Source organism: Harpia harpyja, chromosome 23 (genome assembly GCF_026419915.1).
Source record: "Harpia harpyja isolate bHarHar1 chromosome 23, bHarHar1 primary haplotype, whole genome shotgun sequence".
In the NCBI taxonomy this organism is placed as follows: domain Eukaryota; kingdom Metazoa; phylum Chordata; class Aves; order Accipitriformes; family Accipitridae; genus Harpia; species Harpia harpyja.
This window is the reverse complement of record NC_068962.1, coordinates 3,862,740-3,876,017: the sequence shown is the minus strand read 5'-3', so window position 1 is coordinate 3,876,017 and position 13,278 is coordinate 3,862,740. Positions and strand designations below refer to the sequence as shown.

At 41.6% G+C, this 13,278-nt stretch overlaps 1 protein-coding gene across 2 annotated transcripts in view; it reads left to right on the top strand.

Annotated features, from left to right (window-relative positions):
* The first annotated feature begins 1,180 nt into the window (after positions 1-1,180).
* The window catches only part of CFAP54 (cilia and flagella associated protein 54), a 118,095-nt gene continuing 105,997 nt past the window's right edge, over positions 1,181-13,278 (top strand). Inside the window, exons 1-3 of one of the 2 annotated variants that reach the window (XM_052774684.1) lie at positions 1,181-1,353; positions 7,536-7,641; positions 12,000-12,143. In XM_052774684.1, coding sequence (XP_052630644.1) covers positions 1,181-1,353; positions 7,536-7,641; positions 12,000-12,143 — 423 coding nt within the window. Of the gene's footprint in view, positions 1,354-7,535; positions 7,642-10,775; positions 11,051-11,999; positions 12,144-13,278 lie in introns of those variants that run through there. The other variant, XM_052774685.1, reaches the window with a different exon arrangement.

The window sequence follows — 13,278 nt, the reverse complement described above, 5'->3', positions numbered from 1 at the left end:
TTGTTTTTAATAGACAGATAAAACTGTTTAGCGGGTTAGCACACTTTCTTCTTTTATCTGTAGTCGTGCAGTAGGGTGGCTCAGTGATGCAATCAGCAAGTTCAAAACGACATCCCTGGTGAAATACGTTATTGCAAAACCATCCCATGAGGTACGTCCTGGCCTCGTCCAAGCTTCCTCCAGCAGCCGTCGCGTGGCAAACCACCTCTGTACTGCAACGCCTTTTGCCAGCAACGGTCCTAGCTGCTGCCGTGACGCTTCTTCGACTGCCTCTTGGCACTTTGCAGCCTCAGAGAGAGAATCATAGAATCATTTAGGTTGGAAAAGACCTTCAAGATCATCAAGTCCAACCATTAACCATGCCCCCCAAAACCATGCCCTGGAGTACCCTGTCCACTCGCTTTTTGAATACCTCCAGGGATGGTGACTCAACCACTTCCCTGGGCAGCCTGTTCCAATGCCTGACAACCCTTTCAGTGAAGAAATTTTTCCTAATATCTAACCTAAATCTCCCTTGCCGCAACTTGAGGCCATTTCCTCTCGTCCTATCACTGGTTATTTGATAGAAGAGACCAGCACCCACCTCACTACAACCCCCCTTCAGGTAGTTGTAGAGAGTGATCAGGTCTCCCCTCAGCCTCCTTTTCTCCAGACTAAAGAACCCCAGCTCCCTCAGCCGCTCCTCACAAGACTTGTGCTCCAGGCCCCTCTCCAGCTTTGTTGCCCTTCTCTGGACACGCTCCAGCACCTCTGTCTTTCCTGCAGTGAGGGGCCCAAAACTGAACACGGGACTGGAGGTGCGGCCTCACCAGTGCCGAGTCCAGGGGAACAACCACCTCCCTTCTCCTGCTGGCCACGCTATTTCCGATAGAGGAAAAAAGCTCTTTCACCCGCTGGCGTTGAGGTGCGAGGACTCGCGGCTCGCACCCCTCCACCTGTGCGAGACCCCTCGCTCGCCCCCGCCCGCGGGGGGGGCCACAACCCGACCCCTGCCCCGACGCCCCCTTCCCCGGGGTCTGAGGGCAGATTTCACCCCTGAAGCGGGAGGGGGGTTCCGCGGGGAGCTCTCAGCACCGCCACCCGGCCCCAGAGGCCTCCGCCTCCGCCGCCCCGCCGGGCCGTTGCCCGCGGCCGTTGCCTGGCGACGCCGGCGCTTTCCCGCCGCGGCCGGGCCCGGAGCATGGCGGAACCCGCCGGGCCGCCCCCGCCGGCCGCTTTCTTCGGGGCCGTAGCGCCGGGTAACCCGGTGGTAGACAGCTTGGAAGCCGAGCTGCGAGACGTCCTGCGCTCCCTGCGGCGGCTGGGAGGCGAGGGGGAGGCCGAGCCGCAGCAGCACGACCTGCACCGCCGCGGGTAGGGGCCGTCTCCTCATGGTCCCCGCGTCGCCAACCGCTCGGGGAACCGCTCGCCATTCCCGCCTGCCCCTGCCTCAAAACCTCCCCTTCCCTCACCGCTCCCCTCTTTCTTCCTTCGCTCTCCGCCTCCAGCCCCTTCCCCTCGGCCTCCCCTTCCCTCACCGCGTCCCACAGGCCTGGCAGCCCCTTCCCTCCCTGTCGTTCACCTGGCTCAGCCGTGTGCCAAAACGCCCGCAATCCGCCTTCCCCCCGCTTTTTTTTTTTTTAATAATTAACCCCCCTCCAAAACCTGAACACCCCCCTTTTTTCAGCACTTCCTAGAAGGGAAGCCTTCATGGGAAAAGCACAAGGTGGTGTGGAAGTTGGCAGCACCGCTGTTGGCTGTATCAGAGCTGCCTGAATTTTCTGGTAGGAAAATCCCTTCCCAGCGCTGGAGCAACTGGCAGCCCACCAGCATGTGGTACTGCGTGCGAGGGTGAATACTTGTGGGCACGTACGTGCCTTTAAAAGATGCGCTCGCAGTAGGGCTACATGAGGATAACGCCACACAGCTCTTTCTGTGCATATGTCTGTGTCTACGTTGGTGTATTTTTATACACATAGATGCAGGCAGAGCATATGGCAAGTATAATTGCGCATATTTGTTTGCTCGCATACATGCATGTCTGTGGGTATGCATCAATCTAGATTTTGTAATGCAGTTAAGATAGAGCAACTGGAATGGGTGTATGATTCATAGTGCGTGCATATGTCTTGTACAGACTGTGCATTTCTCATGTAGCTCTCCCTATTGCATTTAGGCACATTATGAGGTAAGAGTTAACTGCTTCCTTTAAGGTAAATGGTTGGTTTTCTATCGTTATCATCTGAGCAGTGTCCTATTCTAAATTTACAACATAAAACCTGAAAGTTTCCCAGGTTACCAAAATTTAATTCAAAACCAGCACAGGAGTTAGGTTGCAGGGTGGTTAGTTTATCTCTTAGGTGCAGCTTCTACCCTTATGTATTTCACTCAGTACTTTCCTAGATGTAGTCCACAAATGACCCTTCCCCAAAGGAGCTGTATACATTTTCAGGAGGTACTCAGATTCTGCAGCCTGGCATTTGTCTGCACTGGAGATCTCTCCTTTTCTAAGCTATCTGGATTTCTAATTTATTTATGTGGCACGTTCATCTTCAGGTCTAGGTCTAGATCTATCATACAGGTATCAGTCCCCAGGCTTTTTCCTCTAGTGTTTTGAATCTCAGTATGTTGGCTTTTTATATTGCTTCAGCAGCTGATTTCAGTGCTTTGCTATTTTTAAGCCTTTCTGTAGCTTTAGACTTTTTTTTTTGCTTTAGCTGCTCTGTACTCTTTACTTTGAAAGTTATCCCCTCTAGGCCCCTTAGAAGAAGGAATGCCACTCAGCTGCTTCAGACACCACCAAAATTGCTGATAATGAACACATTTATTGTATCTTCTACACATTCATCGTATCTTCTGATTGGGAGTTGGGCACCCTGAATCTGATCGGTTTGCAATGTCATGCCAAGTTACCAGTTTTTGTGAACAGTGTCTCCAAGCCTTTCTTTACTTTGCCCTCTGGAATATTTTGACCTGAGTAGGCTCTGCCTTATTCAAACTGGTATTCTGTAGATGTGACCCATGTCCACACATAACTTGGTTGGCATGAGAGCATTTTCTCATCCGAAGAATTCTGCAGCATTCGTCATGGAGTTGAGAACTAACGCTACCTCGGTCTTGATCACAGAAGTCACTGGTAGTGATGATCCATACCAAAATTCCAGAGCATTGAGAACATCGTGTAACACGAAGCTCCCAGTAGCTCTGCATCCTCCCGTGTTCTTCATTTGTATAGGGGCAGTACAGAGGTAGAAGACTGAAAATCTGATTATTAGCGTATGTTCAGGCAGCTAGCAAAGTCATGACTATTTATTTGTGATTGTTAAATTTCAGGGTTGTTTCTCCCTTACCTCATTGTTTGATAACTCAAAAATGGAGTGTGTGCTGCTTGTAGAACCAGCCTTAGTCTAGTTGTTCCTAAGAATTTCTGCAGGTAATGGCTATTACAGATGCTTTCCTAAATGCTCTAAAGACTGCTTGCTGTGTCATTTGTCAAGCTACTTTTCCTGGCATGGGTTGACATCAAAGTGTTCTTGTTATTTGAGGAGCAAGAAAACCAGCTTCCACATGGCAAGTATGTTCAGTTTAGAAAAATAAAATTGTCAGCTTCCTTCCTCCAATGCTGTCAGCCTTTGGTGTTGATAAGTCAACAGTAAGGCTGTAATTTAGGTACTTACAATGTTCTAATGTAAAAAACAAAAATTACTGAGGACCTGCCCTGTACTGGAATCATGAATCTTTTCAATCAGAAGAAGTAGCAATCAAAAGTATTTTTCCCTCAACTAAACGAGAAGTTGTTTTACCCCAATTCTCTGGGCAACGGGGCCATCAAAAGATTACCTTGAACTATTGATTTTCTCTCATGTTGTGTGGCTTAGCCACCCTTATTTAATGACATCTTTTGATCAGTATCAGAGAATTCTTTACTGCCTGTAGTAAAGACTTTTGGCCCAGAAGTATAGCCATGTGGGCCTTACCCTGTGCACACTATTATGGGTTGACCTTAGGGAAATTTTTTTTATTATTCATAGAGTGGTTGGAAATAATTAAACTTCACCTCTGAGCTCCAACAGCCCAGTATTTTTTTAAGAATTCACTTGCTTAACTTGTTATTCTGGTGTCCTACAGCCTGTTTAAAGGAAAGGCTGATGAGCTGTTTGGGAAGTGTCTCACTCTCCTCCTTTGTCTGTGTCAAAGAAACATTCCTGTGTCATGAACTCACTTGTAGTTAGTCATGGCATTGTAGCAGATATGGTTTACCTTAATCTTCCCATTGAAGTTGAAAGTCTAGTCAGATTTGTCGCTACTTTACTAAACTAATTTATTACAGATTTGTTACTTGCTTATCACATTTAAGAATCTCATGTTAATATGAATATTCAAAACAAAAAATGAAGATGACCGTCACTGGGGACTTTCCAGCTGATCAGTCTTAAAGAAATTTATTAGTCTCACCTTCCAGAGCTTTATCCACAGTCATTCTTACTATCAGTAACTTTACAGCCCTACAACCTGATAATTACCTTTTTTTTTCCTTCTTTCTCCCTCCACCCCAGAGTATCCATCAAACCTCTTGGACTCTGTAAGTCTTTTCCTAACCTTCTTCCTTTGATGGTCCAAGGGAACTCTGCTCAGATGCGTAACAGATTCCTTTGCTCTGCAGCCTGTTTTGGGTTTGTGTGGCGGGGTTTTGGTGGCAGGGGAGGGGCTGCAGGGGTGGCTCCTGTGAGAAGCTGCTAGAAGCTTCCCTGGCTTCAAGCCGGACCCACCTCTGGCCCAAGGCCGAGCCCATCAGTGACAGTGGTAACACCTGTGGGAGAGCAGATTTAAGAGGGGAAACCTGCAGTGGGGGAAGAGATTGGAATGTGAAGTCCCTGTGCAGATACCCAGGTTAGCGAAGGAGGGGAGGAGGGTTGCTGGAGGAGGGGATGCCCCCGCAGCCCGTGGTGAGATGGCAGGCTGTCCCCCCCAGCCCATGGAGGGGAGTGGGGGAGCAGATGCCCACCTGCAGCCCGGGGAGAGAGGAGCCCACGCCGGAGCAGGGGGATGCCCCCCAGGATGGCCGGGACTCCATGGGAAAGCCTGCGCTGGAGCAGGCTGTGCCTGAAGGACTGCAGCCCGCGGAAGGGACCCACGCTGGAGCTGTTTGGGAAGAACTGCAGCCCGTGGGAAGGACCCATGTTGGAGAAGTATGTGGAGGGCTGTCTCCCATGGGAGGGACCCCACGGTGGAGCAGGGGATGAGTGAGGAGTCCTCCCCCTGAGGAGGAAGGAGTGGCAGAGACAAGGTGGGATGAACTGACCCCAACCCCCATTCCCCATCCCCCTGCGCTGCCAGGGGGAGGAGGGAGAGAATTCAGGAGTGAAGTTAAGCCCAGGAAGAAGGGAGGGGTGGGGGGAAGGTGTTTTGAGATTTGCTTTTACTTCCTATTATCCTTGTTTTGATTTGATTGGTAGTAAATTAAATTGATTTTGTTTCTTCCCCAAGTTGAGCCTGAGTTTTCCCTGTGACCATAAGTGGGGAGTGATCCCTCCCTGTCCTTGTTTCGACCCACGAGCAAGTGTTTCTTTATATTTCCTCCTCATCTCACTGGGGCTGGAGGCGGGAGCGAGTGAGTGGCTTTGTGGTGCTTTGTTACCGGCTGGGCTTAAACCACGACATAGCCTCTTTGCAGATTTATGCCTACTAACTGGAGTGGGTACTTCTCTCAGTATAAGTCAGCAGCCACCCAGGCTGTTAATTGCTTATGGATGGACCAGGAGGGACTCATTCCCCATTTGGAAGGTGCTCTTCATTAAACTGGGCTATGGTTTCCTTTAAAAACATAATGCCTTAGAATGTTTTACCCACATTGTTGCTTTTGGCCTAGTTTGTGCTGTTACTGCATTTTTCATTTAGGATACACCTCTAGAATGTCCTACTTATTTCTTAGCTACTTACTTTCAACAACTAAGAATTGTGCCGAGATGGTACTTTTAGAAAAAAAAGGATTATGACTGTTGTAATTCTTTGGTGTAAAGATCATTTTGACTGGTTTCTCATACAGCCATCTGTTTCACCTTGAAATGTGAAGGTGGCTTACAGCCTTCTGTGTGGAAAAAATGATGGTACTTATTGTGCTTTTTTTTTTTACTGGGAGTTGTCTTATAAGCTGAAATGAAGAGCTTTCTGGGAGACTGTGAGAATGGATTCCAGGTTCCTGAATGTCAGAAAACAGTTTAAGAAAGTGTCTTGCATTCTAGTCTACCATCACTGTCTTGAGAGATTGAAAGTTCCACTCCCTCACACCAGTAAGGATAAGGTTTACATGTGAGAATTCAGCTAGAAGGTGATTTTCAAACATTAATTCCGCTCTCTTCAGTTGTTTTCCTTCCTTATAAATTGCTACCTATGAATAATTTACCTGTTGTGGTTTCACAAGGCACTCTTTACTGAGGTTTCTGTACAAGTGATTTGTTAAGAGAATAAATGTAAGAGAGGCCTGGAACTGTCAACACTGTCAATACTATTAATAATTTGGTAACAGGATTCTTTTCTGAAAAATCCCTGTGCTTGTTATCAGTCTGTCTGATCAATTATTGTTTTCCACTTTGAATATAGCTTTCTTGAAGAAGTCTAGGGTGGGCAAGTTGTACACATGAGGGCACTAGTCCATCAAAGAGCAGTCAGAAGGGACTATAATACTGGTGTGATGTAGTCAGTTCCTCTGTAGAGGAGGCAAACTGCTTAGAGCCAGTTACCTTTTATGGGAGGCTTGCTGGTTCTGCCAAGTAAGTAATTTGTTACACAAAGTCATACTTGATGACAACTGTGGCTAGAATAACAGGCAGAGGCAACAGAAGAGCATTGCAACTGTTGCCATAAAATCTTTTCTATTTTAACAAATGTGTCATTTGCTTCTCTCTGAATCCTACCCTTTATGATTTAAAATTCCTGAACATTTCATGCCAAATGCAGTTCATGCTAGAGGCTTTGTAATGACTTTCTTTTGTGATTCGTGGTATAGCTCTGTATACCATAGCTCTGTATACTTTATAGCTCTATGGTTTATTCCATGGCTACCAGTTCCCAACTTTGCTGCTAGCTGGCATGCATTGTTATTTTGGGATCTTTTTTCCTGCTCTTAGCATTTGTAGTTTCCAGTCCAATAATTGCTGTGAGCTGTAATTCACTGAGTTTCTTTAAAATATCAAATTGCTTCTTCACACAGAATTTTTCAAATACTAGCTGAAAGGTGCGGCAGATTTTCCACTTGTGTGACCATGTTTGAACAATGCAAGGGGGTTAATACTAAGACATTTGATTAAGAATTTACACAGGAGAAAATTCATCCTATTTTAAATGTGTGATAAAAACTCGTGACAGAAATGAAACCCAGAAATGTCCTTGGCTGCCTGTTAAATCCAGTTTTAATGATCACTTGTTTTGAAGTATGTAGAGGTTCAAATAGATTTGGAAGAAAGGAGTTTTCACAATTTGAAGTTTTCCTGATTTGTTTACTTGTTTTATCTTGTTTACAGTTTAATCTGAAACCTTTTCGCCTGTATCTTTTTTAGAGCAAATACTTTGTTTAATATTTGGATCAAATATAAGCCTCGACTGCCAGAGTGGTATTACAATGAAAAACTTCTGAAAGTTGGTGATTCCCTTGCTCAGATCAAAGTAAGTCATATGAAAACAGAAAAGGCTCAGTCACAGTCTTTGTTTCATTATGTTTCTATGCCACTTTAATTTTTAATCATATTTTACTGGAAGCTATTTAGAAAGTAACAAAAACTTTTACAAAATAATTCCAGTGAGAGCTGGTGGTTTGTATCTCTTTCTTATTATTGTAAAATTGCTCTGATTTTTTGATCTATTTTCTATATCTGTATTTTCTATGCACCCATTGCCTTTTTAAACACCCCAAAATCTTTCTTTAATATTTGTTTGATGTTTCAGCATGGTAGAGTACAATATCTGACTGTGCCTATAGGTGCTGCTTAAGTACAAATTGATAATGAGAGCAGCGGTGGTTTGTTCCACTGAAATGTCAACTCAGTGCTCAGTTAACCAAACGTGAATGTAAAGAATGGTCAGGAGAGGAACAGAGAACAAAAACCAGAGTGCAATTACACATCATACAACTGTATGTATCGATGATGCTCCTGCATCTTGAATTCTGTGTGGACTTCTGGTCTGCTCCAAAAAAGTAAATTGCAACTAAAAAAGATTCAGGAGCTAGATTGTTGAAGACTGAGAGTATTTGGGGGATGTTTCACTACATAACTCTATTTTTATACTCTTACCTAGACACCTGTTATTGGCTACTGTTGGAGAACATCTGTTATTAGCTACTGTTGGAGATGGGGTACTGGGCTAGTAACTATTGGTCTGACTCAATAAGGCTGGTTTTATGTTATATTCTTACATAATAATTGTCCTTTGTGTCTGCTGGGAAAAAAGCCCTCAAAGGTGTGCTACTTATTACCTCAGTGATATTTGTGTCAGAAGATCATGTCGTAAAATCTCGGGCTTTCAAGGGTAATTACTAAACAACACTCGGAAGCAGCTCAGAGATGTACAGTTGAAAGCTAGTTGCAAGTCATTCCTTTTAGGATTGAAGAAGGGTGTGTGGTCCTGAGTGATACAGTTATGAAGCAGAAATACTGAAGGATTACAGAATTATAGGTTAATTTATTATAAAGGTTCAGTACTTGAAAAGTTGCTTGAGAGAACACACTTAAAGTTTGTAGAGAATTAGCATAACTTAGAGTAAGGGACAGCTGCTGAATAGACGTTATCTGCTTGGTGTGATTTTGTGTTTGTAATGATCCGTCAGTGGATTTTTCTACTTTTTGGCACAAACATGAGAAGATATTTATTTGGTCAATAATACTTTTCTAGCTTAAAACTCTGGCTATTTAGTCTGTCTGGGTTACAAGGCAGTCAAGTATATATTTTAACTGTGTCCTTCAGTCTTTCAGGCCTATGTCAGGCACAGATTTTTGATATTAGTCTTCGAAAAAGTTGATTGTAATAGAAAAATTGTAATTATAGCACAAAGTTTAGTGAAAGCCTATAATTTATTAGTAGAATTCTTCCATGCTTTTGGATAGGTTTCTGTAAGTTCTACTTAAATTTTGAACATAATGGGAATAAAAAATTAAGTTAAACCAAGTTTGTATCCTTTTCAGAATGGGAGTATTCAATTTTAATTCCCCCCCACCCTGGAAAGAGGAACAGATAACTGACATTGCGTTTAAATTGAAAATAATTTTTAAGAACAGTCTATTGACTTTTGCATTAGGAAAGCAGTTAAATGCCAGTTGTCACCTGTATTCACCATTTTTCATTCTGTGCAGCAGATGACACTATTAGATTCTGTCTTTTCCCCTAGAAAAGAAGAGGGCATAATTGAAAATGTATCAAGATAGCTTGAGGGGCCATCTTTTGGAGAAACACATCCAGTGAAACTGTTCTTCCACTATTATGTCCTTTGCTTATGGAATCCAGCAAGGATAAATGCTATTTTATGCTATTTATGTAAAGTGTATATATGTGGCTACTAGGTGAGCTTTTCCACAGACCATGGCAAAGGTATGAGTATTATGCAGATGTTACAAAGTCTTGCATATCTTTCACTGCATCTGCCCTAAAGAATTCCACAAAAGTGGCCTGCCTTCTGAATAAAGAATAGCAAGCTGAAGCTAAACTTCAGCAGCACTCAACACTTATTGGTAGGTTGAAGAAGGCATATAGAAGCATCCATAACTGTGTATCCATTGTAATTGGAGGTATAGGCTCATGGTGTAGGTTTAGGAATACTCACAGAGATTCTTAAGCTTCAATAACTGCATTTGTTAATAGCCTCTTTATTGACTAGGCAATTCCATTCATGTTTTCTTCATGTTTGTGTTTTCCTCAAGTTTTCATAGCTTCTGGGCCCTAGGAATTGCTTAGAATATTGCATGAAGCTTTTAGTGCTTGGGAACTGCTGCTCTCACAGCATACTCAGTAAGGTTATTTCAAACGCATCAAACCCTTCTCTCTGTACTTTACATTGGCTTCCCGTAGCACAACTCAAATGTAGTAATTTGGTCCTTATGTTCAAGGTGCTTAATGACCTGGCCCTAGATTGCATAAAAATAATCTAGAATTCTGAGTAAAGACTTCTGCTTGCGACTTCAATCCTCTAGTGTAATATGGTTTTCTGCAGTAAAGATGAAGTTATCAGTGTCATTGAAAAAGTTGTTTTGCTGGCCAGCCTAAAACTTCGAAATGAGTTCTCTGTGGAACTCACATTTCTATGTGCATTTCTTTGACTTTACAAACTTAGTTTTCATTCTATGAATTTTTTTCCCTGGAGAAAAAAAGGAACTAAAAACATGAGATGGATGTTAGTTATAGATTTTAATGCATTACTGGAAAGATGAATGTGGTGTAACACCAAGTTAAGCAGGCTAGAGCCTATTCCATAAGTATCCCTCTTGACTCCTAGTTGAAAACTACTGGTGATTATTTCAAATTTTAAGCCGCCTTTATGTTATATAATACTTAATGGTGCGTAGTCTTTAAAAATGACTTATTGAATATGAGTAGTCAATGGGTAAGCAGCAACTTAACTTTCTGTCCTCCTGCAATTTTTTTAATGCCTTCTCACTTTAGATTCCTTCCTATTATACATCTGCTATGTATCTTTTAGGACACACCTAAATTCATTATGTCATATATCTGGAAAGTAGTTAGCGCATTAGTCATCATACTCATCAGTACTGACTCATTTTTTTCCCCTCCCTCTCTGCCTGTATCTGCCTGTTATCTCTGGTCATATACATATATTTTAAACTGTTTGGGAGAGAAATTACCTTTTTGTTCTATATCAGTAACTAGGTTAATAGTATTCTGATACATGACTTTGGATTCAAAGAGTTATCACAGCCAGAATCTAGCTATTAGATGATACAAATGACTGACTGCCCATAGCTGTCTGTGGAAAGTAAAAGTTTCTGTGTATGGCTGCTGCTTTCACACAGCAAAGAGGACAATAGGGCCATGTGAGTTAGACTCCTCAGATGATTAAAAATTAAAGGTAAGTGTTAGTGTGGTGGTAGAAATTTATATTAAAAAAAGTGAGTGCGAGGAAATACTTCTGAATTTCTGTGATTAAACATTAAAGGATCATTTTTATGAATACAAATTGGTTACTTTTTCCCCCAGAATTTATCATGATTGGGGGGGTGTGTGTGTGTAGAATTAGTGAAGTTGGTAGAGAAACCTCTAAATCTTTGCTGCAGGAAGTGGTGGAGGTGATTCAGTAAATGGCACTTCCTCATCTGAGTCAGAGCTGAACCATAGACTCAGCATGATGTTAGAGTGGCTCAACATGCTGCTGGGGAGCTCTTTTTTGAATGAGACATAAAGCTCAACATCCTGTTTCTTAACAGTTCTTAAAGACCCAGTGGCAGTTTCTGGTCTATTAATGCTGACTTCTTGGCCACATGTAAATTCCGGTTGTCATTTGTTTAATTTTTTTTTTAGTGCGTCTTATTCTTCCTCTTCTCTTCATCTCTGCTTCTATTAAAAAAAAGGGGGTTGACATCAGGGAAATGGGAGAGAGAAGTGATGATGTCTGTATATTGTTTGTAAAGTTCTACATTATGAAGTACTTTTCTCAGAAGTGTAGTATCATTATCATTATTTTGCAAAGCTGCAGGACATTCCAGGAACCCTTTGAGTTTATTACATTAGCCCAGGATCATACTTTACAATTGTTCTTTGATATGTCATATTTCTGATTAAAATAAACAGAAACTCCCAAACCACAAGCTCTTCTTTTAAGTACTTCAACCTTTCATATAGTGAGTGTTCACATGAGAAATTACATTGCTAAATGTTTGTACAAAACTTTAGTGTTTTACTTCCAGCTGCTCTTTCACATTGATAAATTTTTTTACATAAAGATAATAAAAATAATAAGTTTTATAGAAATAGAAGTGTAATATAAAAACTATAAAAAGAACATATTATTCTTTCTTCAGGAATATAAGTTGGCACTTCTGCAGTGCTATGGAAGATACCTTCAGCAGTTCGTTTCTGTAAACCTTGATGATATAAATGATGTGCATCAATTTAAATCCACCTTTTTTCCAAATGGTTTCAGAGACAAAAATGCAGCACTTACGGTAGGTTGTTTTGTTTTTTTTTTTTTTGTCAAAGACATTCACAGATTCTAAATAAGTAGCCTATTTTATTCTCCACAAATGTACTTCATATTAATTAAATATTAATGTTAACTAATCTTTAATAGTTTGTCAATATAGATTGTATTGAGATTTAACAGTCATATGTATGATGTGAACATCCAGAGTTGGTGTACATTTTTGAGGATATAAGTGCTTATGCTGTCGTGGCATAAGCCAACTACTATCAACTTAATGTTAAAAAGGCAATTTTCTCTGAACGGGTTATTCTGTAACTGTCTACAGCAGTTTTTGCTCTGAAACAGTTGCTATTAACTGTTGTCAGAATCAGGATGTGGGCAAAATTTGATAACTGTCCTGCAATTGTAGAAATTTCTGTGTGGTGTGATCTAAGAACTGGGCAGAGCACAGGAGAATTAAAACATTGTACTGTAGTTTGTACTATAAATGTGCAAAAATACTAAATGTAAAAAAAGGTCATGACAGTAAAAAAGCAGCATTGCATTACTATCAATAGCTTATTTGCTCACTATGAACAAAAGAGGCAGCATGCTGAATAGTTTTATAAGTGCTCTAAGCTCTGGGAAGCTGAGTGACCTCAAGAGTATGTTGCCATCTTTTTGTGTTAATTGCTTATCAAGGTAGGGGCTTGCAATTTATCATTTCTTATCCATGGAAGAGAGTGTTTGAGTAGGTATAGGGGGAATGCTAAAAACATGTTAGATGTTACCTTAAGCAGTTCTTTGCTGAGAAGCTCTGTTTTCAGTACATGGTGGATTTTTCAAAATAAACTAATGCAAGTTATTCTGTGATCAAGAACAAAAAAGGAAACTGCAGGCATCTCCTGTGTATTGAGCTAATCAAATTCATATTCTTCTAGTTAGAGTTAGATTGTAAATAGGTGTTTAGTGAGGAGAAAAAAGCAGACAGTTCACTTAAAAGCTAGAAGCAGATGTCATGATAGAAGAGATACTCTGTTTATATATATACATATCTTTTTCAAACATAGTTCAGCTTCCTAGAGAGAATATGATCAAAGACTATGTTAATCCATTTTATTTTGGTTTTTAAAAAAATGCCTTGTAAATAAATTTGAAGTTCCAGAGATGGTTTCTCC